This window comes from Pituophis catenifer, unplaced genomic scaffold (assembly GCF_029215685.1).
Source record: "Pituophis catenifer annectens isolate HBS135680 unplaced genomic scaffold, rPitCat1.0.hap2 SCAF_2, whole genome shotgun sequence".
NCBI classification, from domain to species: Eukaryota; Metazoa; Chordata; class Lepidosauria; order Squamata; family Colubridae; genus Pituophis; species Pituophis catenifer.
Genome location: NW_027256882.1, coordinates 245110721 through 245135814, shown reverse-complemented (window position 1 = coordinate 245135814; position 25094 = coordinate 245110721). Strand labels below are relative to the sequence as shown.

General features: G+C 35.0%; 1 protein-coding gene across 1 annotated transcript in view; it reads left to right on the top strand.

Annotated features, from left to right (window-relative positions):
* The window catches only part of LVRN (laeverin), a 46659-nt gene extending 24422 nt beyond the window's left edge, over nt 1-22237 (top strand). Inside the window, exons 6-20 of the mRNA XM_070938722.1 lie at nt 1131-1244; nt 2395-2532; nt 3140-3205; nt 3301-3366; nt 6544-6704; nt 8347-8423; nt 9186-9325; nt 10340-10395; nt 13067-13220; nt 14153-14247; nt 16889-16996; nt 17456-17626; nt 18704-18844; nt 19477-19531; nt 22091-22237. Coding sequence (XP_070794823.1) covers nt 1131-1244; nt 2395-2532; nt 3140-3205; nt 3301-3366; nt 6544-6704; nt 8347-8423; nt 9186-9325; nt 10340-10395; nt 13067-13220; nt 14153-14247; nt 16889-16996; nt 17456-17626; nt 18704-18844; nt 19477-19531; nt 22091-22237 — 1689 coding nt within the window. The remainder of the gene's footprint in view (nt 1-1130; nt 1245-2394; nt 2533-3139; nt 3206-3300; nt 3367-6543; nt 6705-8346; nt 8424-9185; nt 9326-10339; nt 10396-13066; nt 13221-14152; nt 14248-16888; nt 16997-17455; nt 17627-18703; nt 18845-19476; nt 19532-22090) is intronic.
* Nucleotides 22238-25094: the final 2857 nt, after the last annotated feature.

Sequence of the window (25094 nt, the reverse complement as noted above, 5' to 3'; positions counted from 1 at the left end):
CTTAAGAAATTAGTGTCTTTCTTGAAGACACTAAAGAATCATTAATATATAAATTCTAATCCTACTATTTGATAAAAAAAACTAAAACCGAAATGATTTCCAGTTCTTTCAGATTAAGCAAAGAAGATCTTGGATAAAATTAGATACAGGATTAATTCCTTGGGTGCTGTTAACTTCCCTGTGTTATATACATGTATATACATACATATGTGTGTGTGTGGGTGGGTGGGTGTGAGTGTGCGCCAATGAATTTCAAAAAAAATTACTACCAGTTCTGTGGGTGTGGCTTGGTGGGCAAGGCATAGCTTGGTGAGTGTGGTAGGGGAAGGATACTGTAAAATCTCCATTCCCTCCCCACTCCAGGGGAAGGATACTGTAAAATCTCCATTCCCTCCCCACTCCAGGAGAAGGTTACTGCAAAATCTCCATTTCCTCCTGATCAGCTGGGACTCGGGAGGCAGAGAATAGATGAGGGCAGGGCCAGTCAGAATTTTTACTACCGGTTCTCCAGAACTGGTCAGAGCCTGCTAAAACTCACCTCTGGGCGCACGCGCATGCGTGCATACACACACACACACAGAGCACCTGGAGTAGCATGCAAAGAAAAAAAATATATGCTGGGAGCTCCATGTGATGTCAGGAAGGGCATCCAATCAGTAAATGCTCAACTCCATCTGGTCACCCTGGCTCTACCCTGAATTAACGGATTACAGGGCTCTAAAAAGGGATACTTGGAATAGCAGCTTGAGGAGGAGAGGGAAGCAATTTTTGCCCTGACTGTAATTAAATTTATCTTGTCAGTCATGGTTTAGAAACTGATAATTACATTACAAAAAGTGAGTACATTCATTGACACCTAGTTTTGCATTTATGGGACCCTTTCAGATAGTTGCACTGGATTATGTAAGAAAAGCCTAGATTTCTTTTTCTTTAATTCCCTATTTTAATCCTTGTGGCATCTTTAATGTATTTTCTAAAACTCCTATCAACCTATAGATATTGCACCACTCCTTTGTGACAAGTTGTGCCCATTAAGTAAAACCTTGAACTGCTCTCTTGCCAGATGAATGAGAACAGCAGTTGAAAGAATGCATTTAAAGACTCTTCCTCCCCTCCCTTCCTATTTTAAGTGGTTTGGAAACCTAGTTACCATGGATTGGTGGAACGACATATGGCTTAATGAGGGATTTGCAACTTACTTTGAACATCTAGGTCTAGACTACATTGAAAATATCATGCCACTGGTAGGTGTGAATTAAACCAACCTTTCCTGTGTATCTTTCATTCAAACTCTGCATTTACCTTTAAGTGCTTTTAAGTTAATGAAAACTATGTAATAGAGGCTCTACGCTCGGAGAGACCTCTGTATTCAGGCTACTTTATTTACTATGATATGAAATGGTGAATTCTTCCTCATTCTACCAAGAGCCTTGGTAGTACAGTGGTCTAAGGCACCCTGTTATTAAGCTGATTATTAAGACCAGCTGCCTGCAATTACTGCAGGTTCGAATCTTGCCAAGGCTCAAGGTTGACTAGCCTTCCATCCTTTCTAAGGTAGGTAAATTGAAGACCCAGTTTGTGGGGGCAATAAACTGACTTTGTATAAATATACAAAAGAATTAAGGCTATTGCTTAGCGCATTGTAAGCCGCCCTGAGTCTCCGGAGAAGGGCGGCATATAAATCAAAAATTAAAATTAAAAAAAATGAGAGGTTTTCAAACAGCAGCTGAATGCTCTTCTGTTACGGTAGCAATATTGTATTTGAATCTATATTGAGCAGGGAATTGGATTAGCTTCCTTCCAACTTTATAATTCTATAAGTATGAGCTTTGTCACAACTTTCTCCCTGCTTCTGTCACTGCTGAGTTGCTAGTGGTATGTGAGTCCTTATCTGCAGCCTGATACAATGCAAATATAAGCTTGCTATGCCTAACTTAGTTTTGTAAACTTTACCAATTTGCATGCATTTTTGCATCAAGTACCATAACTGATTGCTTACAAGTAATTTATAGCCTGGTGTACTAGTACTACTCCTTGTCTTAAATCACACATATTCTGTCTGTATACACTGCTATTTAAAGTGTATACAGCACTTGTAAAGCAGCACTTAATAGATTAGAATTAATTTATGCTTCAGAGGTGAACGTGAAGGCTTTACGAGATGGTATAATAGGTTCAGTGAATAAGTGGATTGATTGAGATGGATAGAGTTAACATTTATGCTTCCTTTCTGTATAGATTTCAGTTTAAGCAAGTTTTTTTGAGTTTGATATGAACAAGATTAATGATGTTAGAAAGGAATGCAGAGAGAACTAAATACATTTACGAATGTTACCATAGAATTCTAAATTTGGGTTTGCATGAGCAAAATTAACATTTTATGGTTATTTGCAGGATAAACTTTTTAGCAAGCAACTTACACTACCTATGTTGGATAAAGATAATTGGGAATTAAATCAGTCTATATCAGATTCAGACACCCATCAAACAGATTCATTATTTGAAGTGTTCAATGCAGTCACTTACCATAAGGTAAATCATATATTATTGTAAATTTCATTTATGATTCAGAAGAATATTTTTACAGTGCATGAGAAAAGTAAATTATTCTCTTGATGTTATAAGACAGAGTTCCCCAACCTTTCTGGGTTGGCGGCCTGGAATGGGGGGAGGGGAAAAAGAAGGGATGATTTTGTGGGAGGGGCAAATGCATGTACACACACGTGAAAGTGCTCATGGTGATGTGAGCGCAAGTGGGGCTGCAAGTGTTCATGATGAGACTTGCACAAGTGGGGCCGTGAGCGCCCGCAATGAGACTTGTGAGAATGGGGCCAGCGTCGCCCATGACAAAGCTCATGTGAATGGGGCTGTGGACACCCATGACGATGCTCGCATGAGTGGGGTTGTGCACGCATGCAATGGCATATGCACCGGCCAGCCACTCACATGGCCCAGTGGCAATTAGCCCATGGCTGTGGCCCACAGGTTGGGGACCCCTCTTATCAGATATCATAATCTGCATGAAAGTGAAACAATTTTAAATTTAGTGCGTACCATTTTCATTCAGTGTAGGTGTTTAAAACATTTTGAATGTATGTAAGTAAACATCTTCCTAAGTTTATTAATGTGTCTATTTTAGGGGGCTGTTATCATCCGGATGCTTTCCAACTTTATGACTGAAGGATTATTTATCAAAGCAGTGAATGTAAGTTTAGAAAATATTATAAATTTCTTATAATACATTGCATTATATTGAAACTTTACAAACTAACCAATAATCATATTCTTGTTTTACTACAGTCATATCTGAGTGCATTTTCCTTTTCCAATGCTGTCCAAGATGATCTGTGGACTCACATTCAAAAGGTGGTTAAATTTACAATGCATTTGCTAGACTTTTGATTTTAATGAATTGGGAATTGTTGGCTGTAAGTAAAAGGAATTTAAACTTCAGTCATGACCATTGGATGCTCTATTCTCTGAAGTTAGCATCACCAACTGTTGCTGACAATTCTCCTTGAATCCTTAGTTTTCAGTTTTGGCCTATGTCTGGATAGTTGTTGTTTGTGGTCTTTTTAATGTGGCAATTAATGTATAGCTAACTTAAAACAAGTTTGTCAGTATTTGTATATGTCCACACATTTATTTCTCTTTGGAATAATCCTCATCTTCTGCAGGCAGCCAGGTACTCCATCTAGAAAGCAAAAGTACATTATAAAAAATGTTTGAAGTACATATCAATCCTATGGCAGATTTCTGCTATAACTTAAGATATAGGACAGTGATGGCGAACCTTTTAGACACCGAGTGCTAGAACTGCGCACAAGCGCATGTCCAAACAGAAAGGTGTGCACAGGCATGAAGGTGTGCATGCGGCAACACGTGTGTGCACATGCACACAGGTGCAGTGGAGACCCGAAGACCAGTTGGCCGGCAGGCGGCGGGGCATCCCACCAGCAGTGTGGCAAAAAGTAACATCTTTTTCTTTTGTGAGCTTCTGTTTTATCGTTTGCAGGGAAACAGAAGCTCATGAAAGAAATGCCACGGAGATCTGACTTGGGGTGATGGCGTGTGTGCCGGCAGAGAGAGATTTGTATGCCACCTCTGGCACGCCTGCCATAGGTTCGCCATCACAGATATAGGAGATAAAATACCTATAGGAAGAAAAATGCTCATTTGCACCAGATATTAGTTGCTATGCCCATGTGACTGAAAATAGGTTGATAAGTTTTTCTACCTAACATGCATAGGAAAAAAAATGGTATTAGATAAAATTAGAACTGCCTTAATAATATCTGGGGAAGTTAATTCTGCCGGGATATAATGAGGAGTTTAGTCCCACAGAGGAAACTGAATCTAAGAGCCAACATTGGCTCATTGACAATCCCATTATCCACACACCCCAAAAAAATAATGATAATGAGGGGACGGGGAGATTATGGTTGATTTTAGTAGGGCTTTGTAGAAAGCAAAAGTTTCTGGATTTCCTTCGTAGCCATTTCTTCATCTTCTAAGTCCCAGCTGAATTTTCAAAAAATGTTCCTTCAAGCTTAATTTTTTCTGCCTTTTATATATGCCTCTCAGATTGTATTAATTCTAGTTTTTATTTAGCCTCTTGTTAAAATTGTTCCTTTTGTAAGAGTAAGGAACACATGTCTGTCATGTGGCAGTAAGATTTATGTTCCTCTGATAATATCTCCTTATTTATTATTTATTTATTTATTAGTTTGATTTATATGCCGCCCTTCTACGGAGACTCAGGGCGGCTTACAATGCGTTAAGCAATAGCCTTCATACTTTTGTATATACCTGCTTAGTAGGGCTTTCGCTCCCCACCAAGCAGTGTTCTATTTTATACAAAGTCAGCTTATTGCCCCCACAAACCAGGTCCTCATTTTACCTACCTCGGAAGGATGGAAGGCTGAGTCAACCTTGAGCCTGGTGAGAATTGAACTTGCAGTAATTGCAGGCAGCTGGCAGCTAAATACTACTTTAACAGTAGTTTAGTCCACTGCACCACCAGGCTCCTTATGATGGGCAGTGCCATGTATTCATTGTTGTGTTAGTGTGGGGACTGGAGCAACTATACTGACTTTACCCATGTTTTGCTCTCCCAGTCTTAATATTGCACACATATTAGTACTTGGAGTGTTTCTATTGTATTGGATGTGAATAATAGCATGGAAGCCTGTTTTTAAGCTTTGAGACTCATGAAGATCCTCAATTATTTTTCTAGGATTTCTTCTGTGGGTGTACTAATAAAGGAGAATATTTGTAGCTTGGGGTTAAAATGAGGGATTGCTTGGTACTCTCCGAGCTTGGTTGTTTTCTTGCAGACATTTCATTACTCAAACTAGGTAACATTATCAGTGCATCATCACAAGAAAACAATCAAGCTCAGAGAGCACCAGGGACCCCTCATTTTGTGGGTGTAACAGATAGGGAAATGCACACAGTTTATAAAGCTGTGTAATATTGTATATGGAAGCGTTAAAATACTTAATAGAGCATAAATATACCTTTGACCTGCACAACAATGACTGAAAATTTATAGAGCTTAGATAGTGTCTGAGAGTGGTTTGCCATTGGATTAATCCTTGTTTCTGATTAGTGGTTAGTAATTATAATAGTGTTTTTGTATAGTGACTACTAGGTGGAACAACTTTAATCTGAAATACAGGTTAAACATAATAACTTTAAACTGACTTACAGAAATATTCCATTAGCTTATTCATGTTTAGCTGATTTGTATCCTGCTTTTCGAAGTGTCAGAATCCTTTTCCAAATATCTGTCCTAACAACATCAACCTTATGTTGTAGCTTGGGTAGAGAGATGGTGCTACATCACCCAATGAATTTCTGCAACTAAGTATAGAACTTAACCTCACATTTTGAAGCAATACAGTCATATTGAAGCATATAATTTGCCTGCATCACATTGGTCCTTAAATATACCTTTTTGTGCCACTAATAAATCAGTACCAGTTCATTTGATTGGTACCAAATGAAGAATATGCCCTTGTAACTATGCATTACAATTAACACAGAGCTTGGCTCTTTATTAAGCAAGATAGAAGTCTGAGTCATAATGGAATTTCAGAACCTTGGATAGTTCCAATAATCAACTATCCTCTGATAACATATTGAGCTGATTTAGATTACCATATCAAGATTATGTTCCTTTTTTGAAGATCAAAGTGTTGATCTTCTAATTTGGAGATTAGCCTTTTATCAATTTTCCATCAGTATCTTGTGTGATGTTGCAGTTCTGCAGAAAGTCTGAATCTCTGCCAGTACCTAAGGAGATTCTTGCTTAAGAGTGCTTTCTTTGACCAAAGTCTAACTCACAGCCATTGATTCAGCATCTAATTCGGCATTTTCACTGCTTTCATATTGCAAGAGACACGGTTGATGAAAATTGATCTGCAACATGGACTTGATCTCAAAACTGCTGGGATCTGAATGATTCATGTTTCTTGAAAGTTTCTATATATATGTATTTAACATAAAAACTGTATTTTAATCCTAAACATTTTTTGGAAGGTAATAGATGAGCAAAATGACTTCCAGTTGCCAACTTCAGTAAAAATAATAATGGATTCTTGGACCTGCCAGAAAGGCTATCCACTCCTGACAGTAGATTTCTCAACTGGCAATATTAGCCAGGAACCATTTTTTGCTGAAAAAGGAGAACACAACTCAGAGTACGTGTTTTTTTAAGTAATAATAAGAACAATGTAAAGACTTTAAATAGAGATTGAGTGAATGTGTAAAAATAGGGTGCAAATACTAGTTGATGTATTTGGTACCATTCCAAAAGATTTGGAAAAGTATTTGAACACAATAGGAATGGATAGAATCTCAGTTCTCATCAATTAAAGAGGTTGCATTACTTGTAACAGTGTGTGCAGGTTTGTGTGTGTGTGTGTGTGTGTGTGTGTGTGTGTGTGCGTGTGCGTAGACAGAGAGACAGACAAAAAGACATATATATTAACTTTCCTAGATCCTTAGGAAAGATCCAATAATCAAAATTACTAAATAAGTCCGAATTGTGTGGTAAACCATATGTAAATACAGATAATGGTAATAAGTTTTGTGTGAATTTTTAAAATATATGATCTGCAGGTTTTCAACGATAGAAATAAGTTGAGTTGGCACACTTTTCCAGTACAAACTATCTTTTTCTTTGAACACAATTTATTATTTTCTGCAGCTCTCAAATCTGCAAACTATGATTTGACCTTACCCTCTGAAACAAAGTTTGAAATTTGTTTCTCAGACATTACTTATAAATGCCAAAATGAATCTTATATTACATCTGAGCAGGAATTTGGGATACTTGGCTATTCAGCTGATTTTTTTATTGTACAAACCATAAGTTGGAGAATCACCCAAACTGAGTTGATTCATTATGCTTTAATCTGTATTAAGCTATTAGAGGGAATGTGAATTAGAAATAAAGTAAACAATGGAGTTTAGAGCCAGGACTTAATCTGAGGCTAATATTATCTATAATACCATTTATTTTTTAAAGAAAATATAAGCGTAAATATCCTTCAGCTGTCATGTTCTGGAATGTTTATTACTATCACAGTCCTTATTTTCAGCAGCTTGCATTGAATGTGTAAAAATTTATATGAGAATATAATCAAATATCAGTCACTGACTATGCTGGATGGCCTTAAGGAAGTTACAAAAGAGGTTTTCTAATATTCTAGCTGAAAATATAGCATTTTTAAACAAGCAGCTTATGTAGTTGGGTTGAAACCTGGAAAAAGCTGGCATTAATAGATTTGTCTCAGCTATGTCATTGGAATGCAGCATGTACTCATCTGAACAAGAGTTAAAATTACATAGTAGAGCTTTCTTATCTTTGCAATGTGCAAATGTGCAATGAGAACAGGTTTTGTTGAATCAGTACTATTTATTTCCATACAAGGAGCATGACTTAGAAAAGAAACTTTTGAAAAGAGAAATCCATGAGCATAATTGTGCATTCCATTGTCAGGTATAAAAAGTAGAGGTTTCTTATACACTTATAGATATTACTCTACTAGAAGTAAGAAAGCCCCATGCATATTTGCATTATATTAGCCTTAAATGTAGATGAAATCCATTGAATTCAAGTACACACAAAAGTTCCAGTTCACAGTTGCACAGTGGAGTATGAGTTATGCAGCTTTTAGGTATAAACAGAAATTGCATTGCACATTTGAACTATAAAAATTTCCCCCCAAAAAAGAGAGTTTTTTTCTCAGAACTTTTTTTTCTTTATTTATGTAATAGCATTTGAATGGTGTTTTACTTTGGCTGATGGATTAATTATCAATTGTTATTTTTATTAAGTAGCACGTGGATTATTCCTATTTCTTGGATAAGAAATGGAACATTACAACCTTTAGTATGGCTTGATAAACGTAGTAGTAAGTATGTTTTCCTAAATTTAAGAAAGTCTTTACTGTCTGGAATATATGATTCTGAACTTTTGAAAGATGCAAATTATAGCCAAAATATCGATGATGAGTTACTGTAATTTCCTTTGCTTTCCATATAGGTTCTTTAACAGAAGAATTGGGGAGGTGGGGGTGGGGAACAGATATAATGAACAATATGGGCATGTTAGAGAATGGCAACAAGAGTTTGATTAAAAACCATTTGAGACTCCTAGTAGAAAAGAAAGTGGAAGGCAGCTGAGAAGAGAATTAAATTGGTGATTAGAAAAGCACTTTAAGAGAGTAAAGCTTAGTTTAGGACAGATATAGTGAATCTTGTTCTATTGTGTTAGTACAACCAAGGAACTGTGGCAGGTCCTTTTCTTACCAAAAGCCAATTCTACCATCTTTGGCTAGGAAAAGGGAAAATGGATGCTGTAATCAGGAATCCATTTATTATACTTTTACATCTTTCAAAAGATGGAAAAAGAATTTCAGTACTCTAAACAGATCCAAATATTTTAGCATGATATGATTATGAAAAAAAATTGTATCAATGACTTTCATAAATGTTATGGTTTTGAGAACTATACAGTATATGTGTGAGCAATGTGATAAGCTACACTTGGTTTATTTGCTTCTTTTTCTTACTTTAGAAACTATGCAACATGTTATCATGAGCATATGTAGATTTTCAGAAGGGCAGTATTTTAAAAAAATGTGCTAAGTTTTCTTCCTTTTATGTGCTTACAGAAATATTTCCTGAAATGAAAATATCAGATTCAGCACAAGATTGGATTGTTTTAAATGTGAATATTAGTGGTTACTATAGAGTCAACTATGATCAAAACTATTGGAGAAGATTAGCCAAAGTGCTTGAAGATGATCCAAAGGTATGATAGTTTTTAATCATGAGAATGTAGATGATTATTATATGAATGATTATGTTATTCTGCAGTACAGCATTTTCTCAAGGCACATTGGATCATGATTTTCCTTCATTGTGTTCCATCACTGGAGGTTTTAAAGAAGAGATTGGACAACCACTTGTCTGAAATAGAATAGGGTCTCCTGCCTGAGCAGGAGGTTGGACTAGAAGACCTGCAAGGTCCTTTCCAATTCTGGTATTCTGTTATTTAGCTAATTCTGGTCATAGAGAGAGCCATATTCCTAAAGTAGATGAGCCTAGGGATAATTCTTGGAATGTCTGGGAATTTTAGGAGTCAAAGAGCACAAGCATTTGCAAGGTTTAAGGTATCAATTTTACTCTTAGTCTCCATTCCTATACAAAAATGTCAATGTTCGGTATGTATTAAATCCATATTCTAAAAGGCAATGAAGAATATAATCTCTTCCAAAATGTCTTAAGTGAAAGGAAAGTTCAGAAGGATGTAGTCCTGATAAGGATCACTGAATATAATTTAGGTATTGAGGACATGAATTAAACTAGTATATTGTTTTATACAACCATGGATTTGGCTTCCTACATGTCTATGGGAGGAAGGAAAAAAATGAATCAGGAAAAAAAGATACAAATATACTGATGGCTTTTATACACCCATTTTAATTATATTGTTCCAGCAGGCATGTCAAGGTCTCAGCAGTCTGGCACGTTTATCTTACTGGAATGAGGAAATGGGTAGCCTATATTCTTTGTGCATGTATGTAATTTAGAGATTCCATCGATTGGTAAAGTTTAGGAGATATTTGTGAATGACTAGAAATATTACTAGTTCAAATTGGAACCTGTCATATATATATATTTAAAATTCACATTGAATTGCAGATCAATATAATAAATGTTTTTAGGAATCTGAAGTAGTACTGCAGATACTTTGAACTACTACTGTATAAAGACTTGAAAATAACAGTTTTAAATAAACTGTAATACATGGGTATCTTTGCAGGCTATTCCTTCTGTCAGCAGATTACAGTTAATGGAAGATGCCTCTCATTTGGTTTGGTAAGTTATGCACCATAGTTGTTTTTTCTACATTTATAATTGAGTTCTGAATTCATTCTGATCTCCTTTAAAAAAATCTGATACTTTTTCCTCTACACTTTCTTCTTGCACTATCTTGAGTTTCAAGCGCAGGTAGCACAATGTACCACATTCCATGGATCCTTTGATCAGCTGGATTAATCAACAAGAGTTGAGGAAAGAAATAGGGCTTTGAAATACCTTTCCTAACCTTGGTGACTAGAGAACTCAGCACTATGAAAGGCTCCCTTAATCCATGCCCTTTCCCTTAATTTAGGCCCTGAACCAGTGTGAATCCACAAATAGAAGGGATACATGGGAATGTGAATCAACTTCTGTAGCCACATGCAATTTCTTCTTACCACTTTACTTAGGAGATTGCACCTGTGCACAGGAAAGGTGCACATTATTTGCAGGCTGGCAACCCCTACAGAAATTTTTGCAAACCACACAAGTGCAAGATGATGTATAGGGCTACTGTACAAGCATTTATTCAGAAAAAAACATTTTTGTACAAATATTATGAATGCATAGGAGAAAGAAAAAAGAAATCTTTAACAAGGTTGCTGGGAACAAGGAAAGTTTATTATTATGTCTTTACCCACTTTTCTGCTACATTGTAGTTTTTTCACTATAAAGGGGTAGCAAGAGCCTGTAGTTGAAAACAGGTCACCAGCACTGGGGGAAAGGACAGAATTGCTACAGTTCCTTGGGCAGCAGAAAGAGTGACAAAGAGCAATGGGTTAGCCAGTTATCTTCACCTTTACATTGAATGGCCTCTTGCCTGATCACACCCAATGTACATGTTTACAATATATTCCAGGTTGTTTATTGTAGGAACAGATCCCTCATAATTCAGTCGGTTTACTGTTCAGCCTGTGTGGAGCTGATGCTATGTAATGCAGTCCTAAGTATTTATACTCTGATGTAAAACTCATTTAGGACTTCCTACTAAAAGTATTTAGGGCTGCAGCCTTGGCCGTGCACATGCCTCTCCTGCCAACCATTCTTACTGGCATTTTTGAATCTGCAGTCCAAATGTGTACTTTCTATCCTGTCTCTATCCTGTTTCTTGCTCCTGCCCTTTTTCTGCTCCAGCTCTGACCCCAGACCACCTGCCTTCTCTGCCCTCCGCCTGCTTCCTGATCCAACTCAAGTCCTCGCCATTCATAAGCTTTTGAACTGTGAGTATATCTTGAATTCTGCCAGTGTTTTCTTCTACCTGGCTACTGACTCAGAAGCAAATTAAAGATGAAGTTAAGAGATATTTCCAGATGGACAACTCCTGAACTAATGAAATATATTGTGTTCTTTTCCTATCTTTTCGTCACTAATGGCTTTTATGCTGAATGTCTCAACTTGGGAAAGGTTGTGATAGATAATGATACCTGGACATCTCTAAATTCTGTGAATGGGACAGGGAAACTGCCTAATACATTTTATCTCTGCAAAGACCTCTAGTGTCATTACGGTTTTGAAGGCAATTTTCAGACGCAATGTATGAAGTGGTGCTCTGTGTAGAATTCTGAGGTTGACTGCAATCAAATAAATTGGGAAAGTGTTTTGCAGAATTTCTACATGATTTTATTTACAAAAGGTTATTGTATCAGTAGTAAGGTTATCAACCAGGGGTGAAATCCAGCAGGTTCTAACAGGTTCTGGAGAACCGGTAGCGGAACTTTTGAGTAGTTTGGAGAACTGGCAAATACCACCTCTGGCTGTCCCCAGAGTGGGGTGGGAATGGAGATTTTGCAAAACCCTTACCCTGCCACGCCCACCAAGCCATGCCCACAGAACCGGTAGGGAAAAAATTTGAATTTCACCCCTGTTATAAACTACAAGCAGTTGTTTTATTTCTGCAATCCCTATATTTTTCATTTGTGTTTTTGTTTTCCTTGTTCCCAATGCTGTTGCTGCTTTACCCCCAGATCTTCATCAAAATATTTGTATATATCTTAGTGTTTACAGATCAATAATCCCATTCGTCCCAAAAGTTTTCTAATGTAGCAAGCACTGAAAAAACATGTAGAACAGGACAAAATTGATTCCAAAAGTTGTCAGGCCTCTTTGTTTTACAACTTCTTTCCTTTTAAAAGACAGTTCTCTGGTATAGGTTTTGATGGCTTTTAAAGTCATGCCCCAGTGAAATCATATTGTCTAAAAGGAATATTCATTTCAGCTCGTTTCAGTTAACATGACATGGAAAGTTAGCTTTGTATATGTTCATGTGTTTTAAAGCCTTTTTTCCCCAAATGCCATTTGTTGATTATAATATCGTTGAAGCTAATTATAAATGCACTCTTTTTCAGGATTTAAAAACTCTCCTAAGATATGGTAGGACTAGCAATCTCTGCTAATTACTAAAATTTCAGAAAGTACAAATGTTGATACCTTCCAAAGTGAACTATATATATGTTACTCCTACCAAACAGCATTTTTTATGTCACTGCTCTTATTTATATGTTCTTGTGTATACGTGTATGGATTCTGTTTTACAAACTTTATAAGCCCATGTAATACTTGTTCATGGTTAATATATATAGAAGGGTTGTCTATAGGATTCTAACAATGCTATTCATCTAAAATAATATTAATGAGATTTATTGAAAAGTAGTTGAGAACCACACAATTAAATATGACTTCTTTTAAATAGGTCCAATCACACTGGATATGAAACTCCACTGTATTTAACTAAATACCTTAAAAAAGAAGATGATTCAGCAGTGTGGACAACAGCATTGCATGCACTGGGCATTTTCAAGAGTGATTTTCTTCTGAGAGATCCTGAATTATTTCCAATTTTAAAGGTAACTAAAATGGATGCTGAAATTGACTATATTCATTGTAAATATTCTCAATATCCTAAGAGAAGAAAAAAACTAAGTAGCGATCTCTTCTGTTCTGGTCATTTTGCAAAATATTATAAACTAACATTGAGATTTTGATAAAAATTATACAATCAGAAGCTATGTGTGTGTATGTGTTCTTTTTTTTTTTTTTATAAAAAAAATGACCCTGTAGTCCCTTAGTTGGGGCGACTGAGTGGAGATGAGCATTTACTGGTTGGATGCCCTTCCTGATGCCTATGTGGAGATTGCAGCAGATATTTTTTCTTTGTACCCTAAATGAGAGAAACATCTGCCACTACCTAGGATTGAACTCTCAACCTTCTGAGTGGGACATGAGCATCTTCACCGCTAGGCTACTCCCCCAACACATATATATTCTCCTAAATTCAAGTACGGGGAAATGGAGGCACATTTGGAGAATATATTGGAGGTGGTGACCCTTTGAGAGCTGTATGCAATGAAATTTCATTTTTAATGTATGCCAATTAGTGTACATTCAAAGTGACAATAAAATTATTCTATTCTATTCTATTCTATTCTATTCTATTCTATTCTATTCTATTCTATTCTATTCTATTCTATTCTATTCTATTCTATTCTATTGTATGCTATTCTAGTCTAGTCTAGTCTAGTCTAGTCTAGTCTAGTCTAGTCTAGTCTAGTCTAGTCAATCTATAGAAATTATTTTTCCTTGAGAGAAATAGAATAGGAAAGTAACATTATAAGAAGAAATATTAAACCTATAGTTAAGGAATAAGTTTAATAGGGCTGACCATAATTCCTCAAAAAATGTGTTCTTTACATATTTTGAGCATTTGATTTGCTGCTAGTCAAGGATCAGTGTCTCTTCCTAATTATAAAATAATGATGTCTTTTTCTTTTCTTTAAAGCAATATTTATTACCACGAATAACACCAATATATCATCACTATGCAAATCTTCTTCGTGAGAACTCTGAAGCAATGGATAGGAACCCATTCACCAAGTAAGGTGTTAAATATGATTAAAATGTCCAAGACCTTGTTTAATACAAAGTAATGAGTTTCACTGACATCAGTGAAATTCCTTTCCAATTAATATGTCCAAATAAATGTAATTTATATACTTCATATTATGTAATATCTACACTCTGTTCTCTTATTATTATTTTTTTTAGAAAATAGCCACATAGTGTTGTCATCAAATTGTCTTCAAATGTGTTTTTATTTCATGGGAAATCTTGCTTAGATCAGGGATTAACATTTCTTTTATTTACTTATATTTTAGTGCTTTTAAAATAACAATAGAAAAAGAAAAGGAATAAAACACAAAAATAATTATAATGCAGATACAGACATTCTCAAAAAAGAAACAGTGCTTTTTAAAAAAAATACTTTTTTTAAAAAATGAAAGAAAAAATACAACAGAAAAAAACCTGACGTATAATATGTCATTATAACAGTTACAATTCTATATATTCTTATCTAATGTAGGCATTATTCAAGTACATGTATATTTATTTCTAAAAAATTAGTATAAACTATCATTTGTGTTTAAACTATTGCGCTTGTATAAATGAGTTCCAGATTTCATTACACAAATAAAGTTCTTCATACATCTATAGGCGATCCATTCAGAGATGGCAAGTGTAATCTGGTCTTCAGTCCACTGCATAAATGGGGCCGTACATTTATCATTCAAATGCTGCAATATCTGGCTTTTGACCATAGTAAGGCACTGAGAATCCACTTACCTTATACAGTTGTCCAATTCCACATAATATGCAAGAGCCTTTGTGGCGCAGCAGACTAAAGTCTGTTAAGTAGCACCAGCTGCCTGCAATTACTGCAAATTCAAATCTCACCAGGCTCAAGGTTGACTCAGCCTCCATCCTTTCGAGGTAGCTAAAATGAGGACCTGGATTGTGGGGGCAATAAACTGACTTTGTATAAAAAAGAACACCGCTTGGGGGGGCCGAAAGCCCTACTAAGCAGGTATATACAAAAGTATGAAGGCTACTGCTTAACGCATTGTAAGCCACCCTGAGTCTCTGGAGAAGGGCAGCATATAAATCGAACCAATAAATAAATAAATAAATAAATAAATAAATAAATAATAAATAAATAAATAAATGTAATTGAAGAGAATATTGTCTTCTGAAAAATTTAACTTTTGTCACAGTCACATTGATATAATCCACTACTTTCTCCCCAAATTTAATAAGTGTAGAACATTGCAAAAACATGTGTTTAAAAAAAAAAACATTGCCCATATAACATTTCCAACAAAACCTGTCTATCCAAGTGTATGGGGTTAATAGGTTTTAGATGGACAGAGAGTCTGACACATTTTTTTTTAAAAAAAATCAGAATTGTACATTGGTGGAATCAGAAATTTATTTATTATTTTTTTAAAAAAAATTTATTGAAAATTATTAAAAAATACAAAAAAAAGTATAACGATATGGTTAGAATTGCAGAGAGTAATATAATATATAGAGAGTTTTAAAGTATCAATTTTCGCCTAGAGAAAGTACAGACCTCCATTAAACCAACTCATCAAAAGAAAGAAAAGTTTATCCAGAAGAAAAAATTTTCAATTGCCATGCAATGCTCCTATAAATATTTACCCACGTTCACATTAAGGTTAATATTTCCATTCTTCTTAAGATTTCTTTTTTTGCAGCCAAGCATACCATCTGTCCCAGCTCCTATATAACCCCGATGGAATCAGAAATTTATAGATTCCCTCCCCCCGCTTCCAAGTTTTTGGTGTATACCTTTTTAATTTTGCAGGGTTAGAGGTATCCTTGGTTTTTTTTAACCAATCATATCTTTTCCTTGTGTTAAAATGGCAGGAAATTATATTTGCCAATAATGGTTGGAGAGAGGTTCAGGAAGAGCAAAGAGTATTTAGCCCTTGGACCACCCGCTGTTTATATCTTACAGCTGTGTGTATATGTGTGTTGACAGTGTGTAATAGCATACTACGATGTTGCAGGGATTGAATCTTTTTAGTCTCTTTCCTTATTAAGTGCTCTTTTATTGTAGTTGTGGTCCTTGTTTGTATAGATATATGATTAGTCATGTAAATAAACAGTGTGTATCATTATATTTGTTTAATTCAATTTACATGCTACCTGAATCCAAACTGACTCAGGGTGGCTTACAATAAAGTAAGTAATAAAAACACACTACAAAACAAAGCAGAGCTGATCATACCAGAAAGTGAAATGTTTTATTTATTTGGTATTGCTTTTAAAATGACAAAAAATAAATAAAAAATAAATAAAAGCAAAACAAAAGATAACTATGATAAAAACATTTCTTTACTTTTTTTAAAAAAGCACTTTCTCTGTATTTTTCCTTTCCTTTGACACTGTCTCCATTTTGTCATAACAAAAAATAAAAAGTTATTGAAGGAGAAAAAATCTATAAAGTTCATCTTCATGATGAAAGGCAGAAATATTAACTCACCAATTTTCCAAATTATTTATTCAATCAAGACCAGAGGAGATGGGCTACAAATATGACCTTGCAAAAAAGCCCTGGTGCTAGAAATATGCATTAAATAGAATTGGTTCTTTGATGTAATGCACTGCATTTAATATATTTCTCTTTGTTTCTCACTTTTGTTTTTCTTTGGAGACATGATGTAGACGAAATTCTTAGAACAGCATGCTGGTTTGGGCTTCGCGACTGTTTAGACCTAGCTTCTGAATTCTTCAACAAGTGGATGAACAATTCCAAACATGAGTAAATACAATTTATCCCCTCATCCTTATTATAAAATGTGCTCTTTTCCCATAAAACATGTTCTAAAGCTGTGTAAATACTAGACAATTATTGTAAAAATAAGCACAAAATGTACAGAGAAGAAAAACAAAAACAAAGCATTGGGACAGAACAGAAGTAATAAATGCTAAATAAAATCCTAATAAACCATATGAATGGAAGCTGAAAAACAACACTGCGTGCTTTAGGGATTCTATCATTTTCACCAGACAGGGACAGAAAATGCAACTTATAATGCATAGCCATGTAAATTTATTTTGTGCAAGAAGGGTCTAATTGGATATGGTAGATGACTACTATTGGATTAACTGAAAATACGTATTTGTGAAAACATAGAATGCTCTCTACTTAGGACTGTATTGATCACAATGATTAATTTCATCTCTTTATATTAACAGGTTGTTTTATTTATAATTGCAGGGTTCCTGTTTGTTTTAGCTCAGCTATTTGTTGCTATGGTGTTTGGTTGGGGAATGAAGAAGAATGGGAATTTATATGGAAAATTTTTAAAAAGAATGAGACCGAAAATGCATACAAAGCCAATATATTCTTTGCCTTGAGTTGCACTCGCAATCCATGGTTACTTCAAAGGTGATTTAATTAATGTTTGCACTGACTGAAAAAATAATTCATGATTTCACAAGACAAAGGCAATAACAATGTTACAAATTCATTCACTTTTTGCTAGATATGGACTTAGTGATTCCTTAAGTTCATGATTGTATAATTATTTTTTTAAAACAAAAAAATAGTTGTAAACATGACTGTTTGCTTAATAGTTACAGGCTGTCTATGTTAACATTCTTTCTCTTGATAAAACATAAAACCACAAAAAATGATGCATGAGTTCCATTTTTCAAATTTCTTTGTTCATTTCTTTGATAGTAACATCACTTTTCTGAATAAAGTTTCATTATACATATCTAGAAATTCTCACTTTGGCACATTCTTCAAAAATTTATTTTCAGATGATTAAATTGGCAAAACCAAAACATTTTTAAAATCATGTCTCCAAGATAAATGTAACAAATGTAACAAACATGAAAAAATTCATGTAACAAATCTCACAATTGGTCTTATCTACATCCTCCTGTGCATTTTTTTGATTGTCTTTCTTACAGAAAACTTAATCTTACTATTTGACTGAAAATAGAAATCTGACTATAGCAGTATTTTTCAACCTTGGGAGCGTTAAGGATGCTGACTGGAGGATTCTGGGAATTGAAGTCCATACATCTTAAAATTGCCAAGGTTGAGAAACACTAGAGTATAATTTTAAAAGTTCTAAAATAAGGATCCTTGTCTATCTCCTCAGTTGTCTGTTTTTTTACAAGAAACTATCTACAGTGCTGTTCCATAATTGGAGGTGGCGGTAGTGGTTCATATGCTTTTAAATGAAAAACATTTTTAGTGACTTCATGAATGTATCAAAGCTTTGGTGGGTCTTGCATTCAGTTGTTCAAGACATAATACAAACTTTCTCCGAAGTTTCCAAATGTAACATTACAAAATGCATTTGTAATTCCTATAACAATGGTAATTTTGTAGATTTCCTTCCCATTCTTTCCATTATTTTTAACTGAGCCTAATTATAATTGAAATTTTAGTAGCATTTTAGAAATTAATTTTCTTCTTACAAATGTTTATTGTAAATAAACCTCTGTGCAGATACTTGAATTATATCCACAATGATGAGACAAATCCACCAGTTATTACAATCGAAGCAGTTCAGAATGTGGTCAAGAATGAGATTGGATATTGGACAGCATGGACATTTGTATCAGAAAATTTGTCATATCTGCCCATTAGGTAATGACAGTGAAGTTCCATGTCTTTGGGATTGGGGGAGAACATTTGTCCCGAAATATTTTATTCCATTATGGAATAAATTAGACATCAACATGTACAGAATTAGACATCAACATTTTAGCAACAAAAAAACTGTTTGTTTGTTTATTAAAATATAAAGAGCTACACCCTAGTTAGGCAGCAACACTCTGGTATGAATCCAGAAAAAATATTCTATATATCCATTTATACTGGGACTGTAAACTCACAGAAAGCTGGGAAGTAATTTTTATTAATCTTTTTTCTATGCAACCTGAACCAGTACTAAACTGAGAGTGTTAGTCTTCTCTTCTCCTATTAGCATTCTAAAATCTAGATGTGCTTAGGCTTGCTAGATTTACTCAAAGCTACATGGGCTGAGAAAGAATCAGATCAAGTGCAGTGTGAACTTTCTTTACAGATGTTTATTTAGAAAATTATATAGCTGCCCATCTTAAATACATAACCTTAAATCAACCTGTTTTAACACTTCAGGTTTATTCTTTCAGAGTAAGTTTGAGTAAAAATTGAAAGGTGAAAATATTACAGCATAAACTTAGCATCTTTTCAAAATACTTTTCCTTTACAAAAAGTAACAATGCTCTTGGTTATAGGTTTACACTGAATGCTCTCATGACCACTGTCACTACTGACATTCAAATGCAAATGGTAAGTGGAATAAAAAAATATAGTGCAATGAGATAACAAAAAGGATTTGCCCTGTAATGGAAGAGTTCAATTATTTTATGCCAAATGCTGCACTTAGCATTTGAATGGCATGCTGGGGCTAAAACAGGGGTCTCCAACCTTGGCAACTTTAAGATTTGTGGACTTCAACAAGCCTTAAATTTGCAAGGGTGGAGATCCCTGCCCTAAGATACAAACCAGTTTGGTTTAGTGATTAAGCTGCTGATGTAGAAACCCGGAGATAGTGAATTCTAGATCTCCCTTAGATATGAAAGCCAATTGGATCACACACTATCTCTCAGCCCAAAGCCACCTTACAGGGTTGTTATTATGTGGAAAATAGGAAGGACTATTACTGTATGTTTGCTGACACAAAACAAAAGTAGGATAAAGATCTTATGATCAATAAATAAAACACAAAATAACAGCTTAGAGATTGAAAGGTTCTTGAAAGGAAGCTGACTATGCAACGCCATGCTCAGGGCAGGATTTGCTAAAGCATTTGAAATGGAAATAGAATAACAGATGGAAGGGACCTTGGAGGGCTTCTAGTCCAACCCCCTCTTAGGCAGGAAACCCTATACCATTTCAGAGAAATGGTTGTCTAAGCTCTTCTTAAAGACTTCGCGTGTTGGAGCATTTACAACTTCTAGAGGCAAGTTGTTCCACTGATTAATTGTTCTAACTGTCAGGAAATTTCTCCTTAGTTCTAGGTTGGTTCTCTCCTTGATTAGTTTCCACCCTTCGCTTCTTGTCCTGCCCTCAGGTTTTTGGAGAATAGCTTGACTCCCTCTTCTTTGTGGCAACCCCTGAGATATTGGAACACTGCTATCATGTCACCCCTAGTCCTTCTTTTAATCAAACTAGACATACCCAATTCCAGCAACCATTCTTTATATGTTTTAGCGTCCAGTACACTAATCATCTTTGTTGCTCTTCTCTGCACTCTTTCTAGACTCTAAGAATCTCAACATCTTTTTTACATTGCGGAGACCAAAACTGGATGCAGTATTCCAAGTGTGGCCTTACCAAGGCATTATAAAGTAGTATTAACACATCATGTGATCTTGATTCTACCCCTCTGTTTATGCAGCCTAGAACTGTGTTGTCTTTTTTGGCAGCTACAGTACACTGGCTCATATTTAAATAATTGTCCACTAACACTCCAAGATTCCTCTCACAGTTACTACTATTTATTGGATAGTTGGCTACCACACTTCAGTTGGAAGACCTCCACTGAAAGTAAACATACCACTTTGTAAGGCAAGCTATTTCAATGGCTGATTCTTAATGTCAAGAAATTCCATCTGTGATCTTAAATGAATCTACTTTCCAGTAGCTTTAGCCCATTGGTTGTGGTCCTGATATCTGGACTAAGATATAAGTCAATTACCTCTCTGTATCTGAAGACTATCATTATCTGCCCCAGCTTCTTGCAGTGGTGTTAATTGGTCATCATTGTTTCCAGCCTCCTTATTATCTTGGGAGTCCTCCTTTGAACTTATTCCAATTTTCTGGTGTTAATTTCAGTCTGCAGTGTCCAGAACAGTACTCAATATTTCATGTGGGAATTGACCAGGGCAGAATAAAATGGGTCAATTACTTTCTGAGATCTGGATTCTACTCCCAATATATCCAGGTGGTTTTTCACGCCTAAGGAAGCATCCCAAATTCTAGCCTGGTGCCTTAACCGCTAGCCCAACACCTGGTGTATAAATCTGGGATGTCTGAACTTCCACCTAATACTTAAAGGAGTTGCTTTCTGTGGTCAACTTTTATTTTTATAAGCTATCCCCATTTGAATTTCTCTCTAACTTACTATATGAAATCCCATTCCTTTATACTTTGTGTGGCATTTAGAAGCAGTTTTGGGCTGCTCAGGAAGGAGAAGATGGAAAGCAACCTTGTTAGATTTTTCACCAGTGAAAAGTTTTACCTCTACTTTTGTTCCCAAAATTACTAAGAACAAGAGTTAAGCCATTTCCATTTATATATTTATTTGACTTGTATAATCACTTGTCTCACAAGAAATGGCTTTGAGTGGGATGATGATGATGATGATCTTATCCATTGAGTCATGTCTGACTCTTGGTGATTCTATGGGCCAGATCTCTCCACATCTTCCAACTTTTGACTACTTCTTTGAGTTTTTCCAGCCAAAGCATAGAAAACAATACAATAATCAAATAAAAACAATTATGGAAAACAATTATAAAATATAAATCAATCATTATTATAAATTAAAGGATATTAAAAAGATATACAAACCAGGAGCACAGAGAAAATGAATAGTTGATCTATCTTAAGATATTGTTGGTTTCCTGGGACCCAAGCTTGGTGATATAACCAAGTCTGGAAGGACTTTTGGAACAATGACAAGGATGGCAGTAACTTGACTTTCCATTTATCTGTGTACAGTTCCTTCTACACTGTAAAGTATTACGTGTATCTGATATACATTATATTATGTTAAATTATGTCATAAAATATACTGTTTAGATTAACACTTGCCTTTATTAATCTTTGTCTGCTTTATTTTAGTTACAAGTTTTTGTTAATAATACCCTTGAACCTGAAGAAAAGATAATGGCTACAGACATAATGCTGACAGAAAAATCTGTAAATGAAAAAAGAAAAAAATCAATTACTAAAATGATTATGTGGTTAAAGGAAAATATGGACAATTGACAGCTGAGACATTTCTTTTTTAAAAAGATATCTTCATAGCAATTAAAATTTCCCGAAAATTTGAAAGATGTTATTTTGGGTATACACACAATTGTTTTACTGTGGAAGCAATAAAATACCATTCAGTGCAAAGCAAACTACTGGTATTAAATGAATTGTTTTCTCCCAGGACAATGTCTATACAACTATTTGTATACTTTGTGAAATTCTTCCTCTGTAAAAATGCACTTCTAAAAGCTATGTAAAAGGAATTTCAAAGAATATTATATATTAAGGAAATTGAACAAAGGAAACTTTTATGTTTGAAATGAACCGGAAGCTAGAAGATTCTGTTGTTCTCTGATGTGCCTTGGAAATGGGACTCAAATATTTTTGAGCTATAGCTTTTTTATTTTTTAAATGAAAATGATGACAATAAAATATAAGAATTTCATTATAAGAATATATCACCTGAAAATGTGTTTCTCTGTAGTGAGGTAAAAAAGGTATATGTTTTATAGTAATATAATATATTATAATATAATTTATATATATATAAATATATATTAAATGTTTTTCTATCGAGACACCTGGTCTACCCCAGCATGTGGGAGGGAGCTTATTGTATCCCTTTCGCCTTTCAGCTCCAATCCAGGAGCCCTCAAGCAGTCGCATTCACAACAAACCATGACATACTAAATTTATATTTCGCTGATAAAGAAATAAATTTCTTTATTTCTTTATCAGCAAAATATAAATTATATATATATATATACGTGTGTGTGTGTGTGTGTGTGTGTGTGTGTGTGTGTGTAAACATTGTTTTTGCAAATTTTCTAAAAATTTTAGTTTTGGATCTTAACCTTTGCTTAATTTATTAAACAGTCAAAGAACAAAGGAAGGACTCTAATGAAGGTAAGCAATACGATGTTTGAATAAAGGCAGTAATATCTTCCACATTGCATAAACCGCAGCATTTTCTTTTCCCAAATTCTCTTGTTACTAGAGTCTAGTCTAGTGGCACTAAGGGCAGGACATCCTGTATATTCATAGTGAAAAACTGAATGGAAGGGATAAAAATGGAAAGAGAGTGGCCTTCAAGAGTCTGGATGGCTCTGTTAATATGAGGGGTCCACATTTACTTATTTGCTGTTGTGACCTTAAATACTATTGCTGTACTACTGACCTAATCCAGGGAGAAGGTGAGCAAGCTGGAGATCAGAAAAGATACCTTGAGCATTGATTTTGCTATTCATTCTTTTAGTTACAGCAGCTGTCTAATTGGGACAGTTGTTCTCTCTCCCTCTCCCTCCCTCCCTCCCCCCCTCTCTCTCCCTCCCTCTCCCTCCCTCCAAGAAAGATCTGTCAGAAATAATCAATCAGCCTCAACAGAACATTGGAATGTATGTCATGTTGCCCAGAGGAAATTTACTTTGTGCTTAATTTTGAGTTTTCAGATCATAAAATATATGGATGGTATTTTGTACCAACTTCTTTTTAAGCATTGCCTGTTTTAGGTGTCTTTAAAAAAAAAAATGGGCCAATTTATATATAATGGCAATTATAGATTAAATGGATTTGAAATGTTTTGGAACTATGGAGGTATTTTTAGTACTGATTACGGTGCTGTGTGAATGCTCCAACACTGGAGCCTTTTAAGAAGGGACTGGAATACAATTTATTCAAAATGGTTATAGGCAGTGGTGGGATTCAGCCAGTTCGCACCACTTCGGGAGAACCGGTTGTTAACTTTCTAAGTGGTTTGGCAAACTGGTTGTTGGAAGAAATCATTAGGGCAGAGAACCGGTTGTTAAATTACTTGAATCCCACCACTGGTTATAGGGTCTCCCGCTTGAACAGGAGCTTGGACTAGAAGACTTCCAAAGTCTCTTCCAACTCGGTTATTCTGTTATATTGTTTAGGGCTCCTTCTTCCTTAACAAATGTACTTTCAGAAATCCTTTACAGCTTAGGCAGGAACATTTTGTCCTTAAAATCCCAAGGAAAGCCAGACTACATGTGCCAAGAAAAACTGTGTGAGTTTAACACTCCTCATCCAAGTCTCTTCATGGTTAGACATAAATACCATTGCATTCAGTGAGCTTTTTTCCCAAATAAGCAGGCACAACCTGCAAATCTAAATATGTGTAGGTGATAATATACCCAATTTAATTGGTTTGTTATTTTAAATGGGGGCCAAATTAATATATATATATATATATATATATATTTAATTGTTTTTAATGTTTGTATTGTATGTTTTTTATCAGGCTGTACACTGCCCTGAGTCCCTCGGGAGAAGGTGCGGTATATAAATTCAAAATAAAATAAAATAAATAAAATAAATAAATTATATTCTTTGGGTATAATTTACTTTGAAGCAGGTAGGTCTAGGAGTGTAGGGTACATAGTGTGTGTTTTTGTTCTCTGAAGACTTACGTGAGAAACTCCTTAATCTACTGAAATTCCACTAGATAGAAGCTGGGAACCTGAAATTTTGAACTGAAGCTTAGTTTCTAGGAAGTTCTGGTTGCCTGGCCAGTATTTAGGGATACTGAGAGTTATAGTTCTGCAGCAGCTGGAAGAAAAAGCTGGATGAAAACAAATTTCAATTGCTTGCCTTTAGTGAAGAGAATAACCTGCTTAAATTATTTATTTATTTATTTTTAAAAATTATTTTGATTGTACTAGATTTTTAAAATCAAACAGATAGGTGACCATTATGCTCCTTTTCTTTTCTGCCACCACTGAAATATCCATTAAAAATGTGCCAATTAGAATTAGTTAATGGCTGGCATTAGCCATTTCAGTCAAAGTGCAAAATGTGAAGCTATTTGGTTTTTTATGCTTTTTAAAGAATCTTGAACTTGGGACATCAC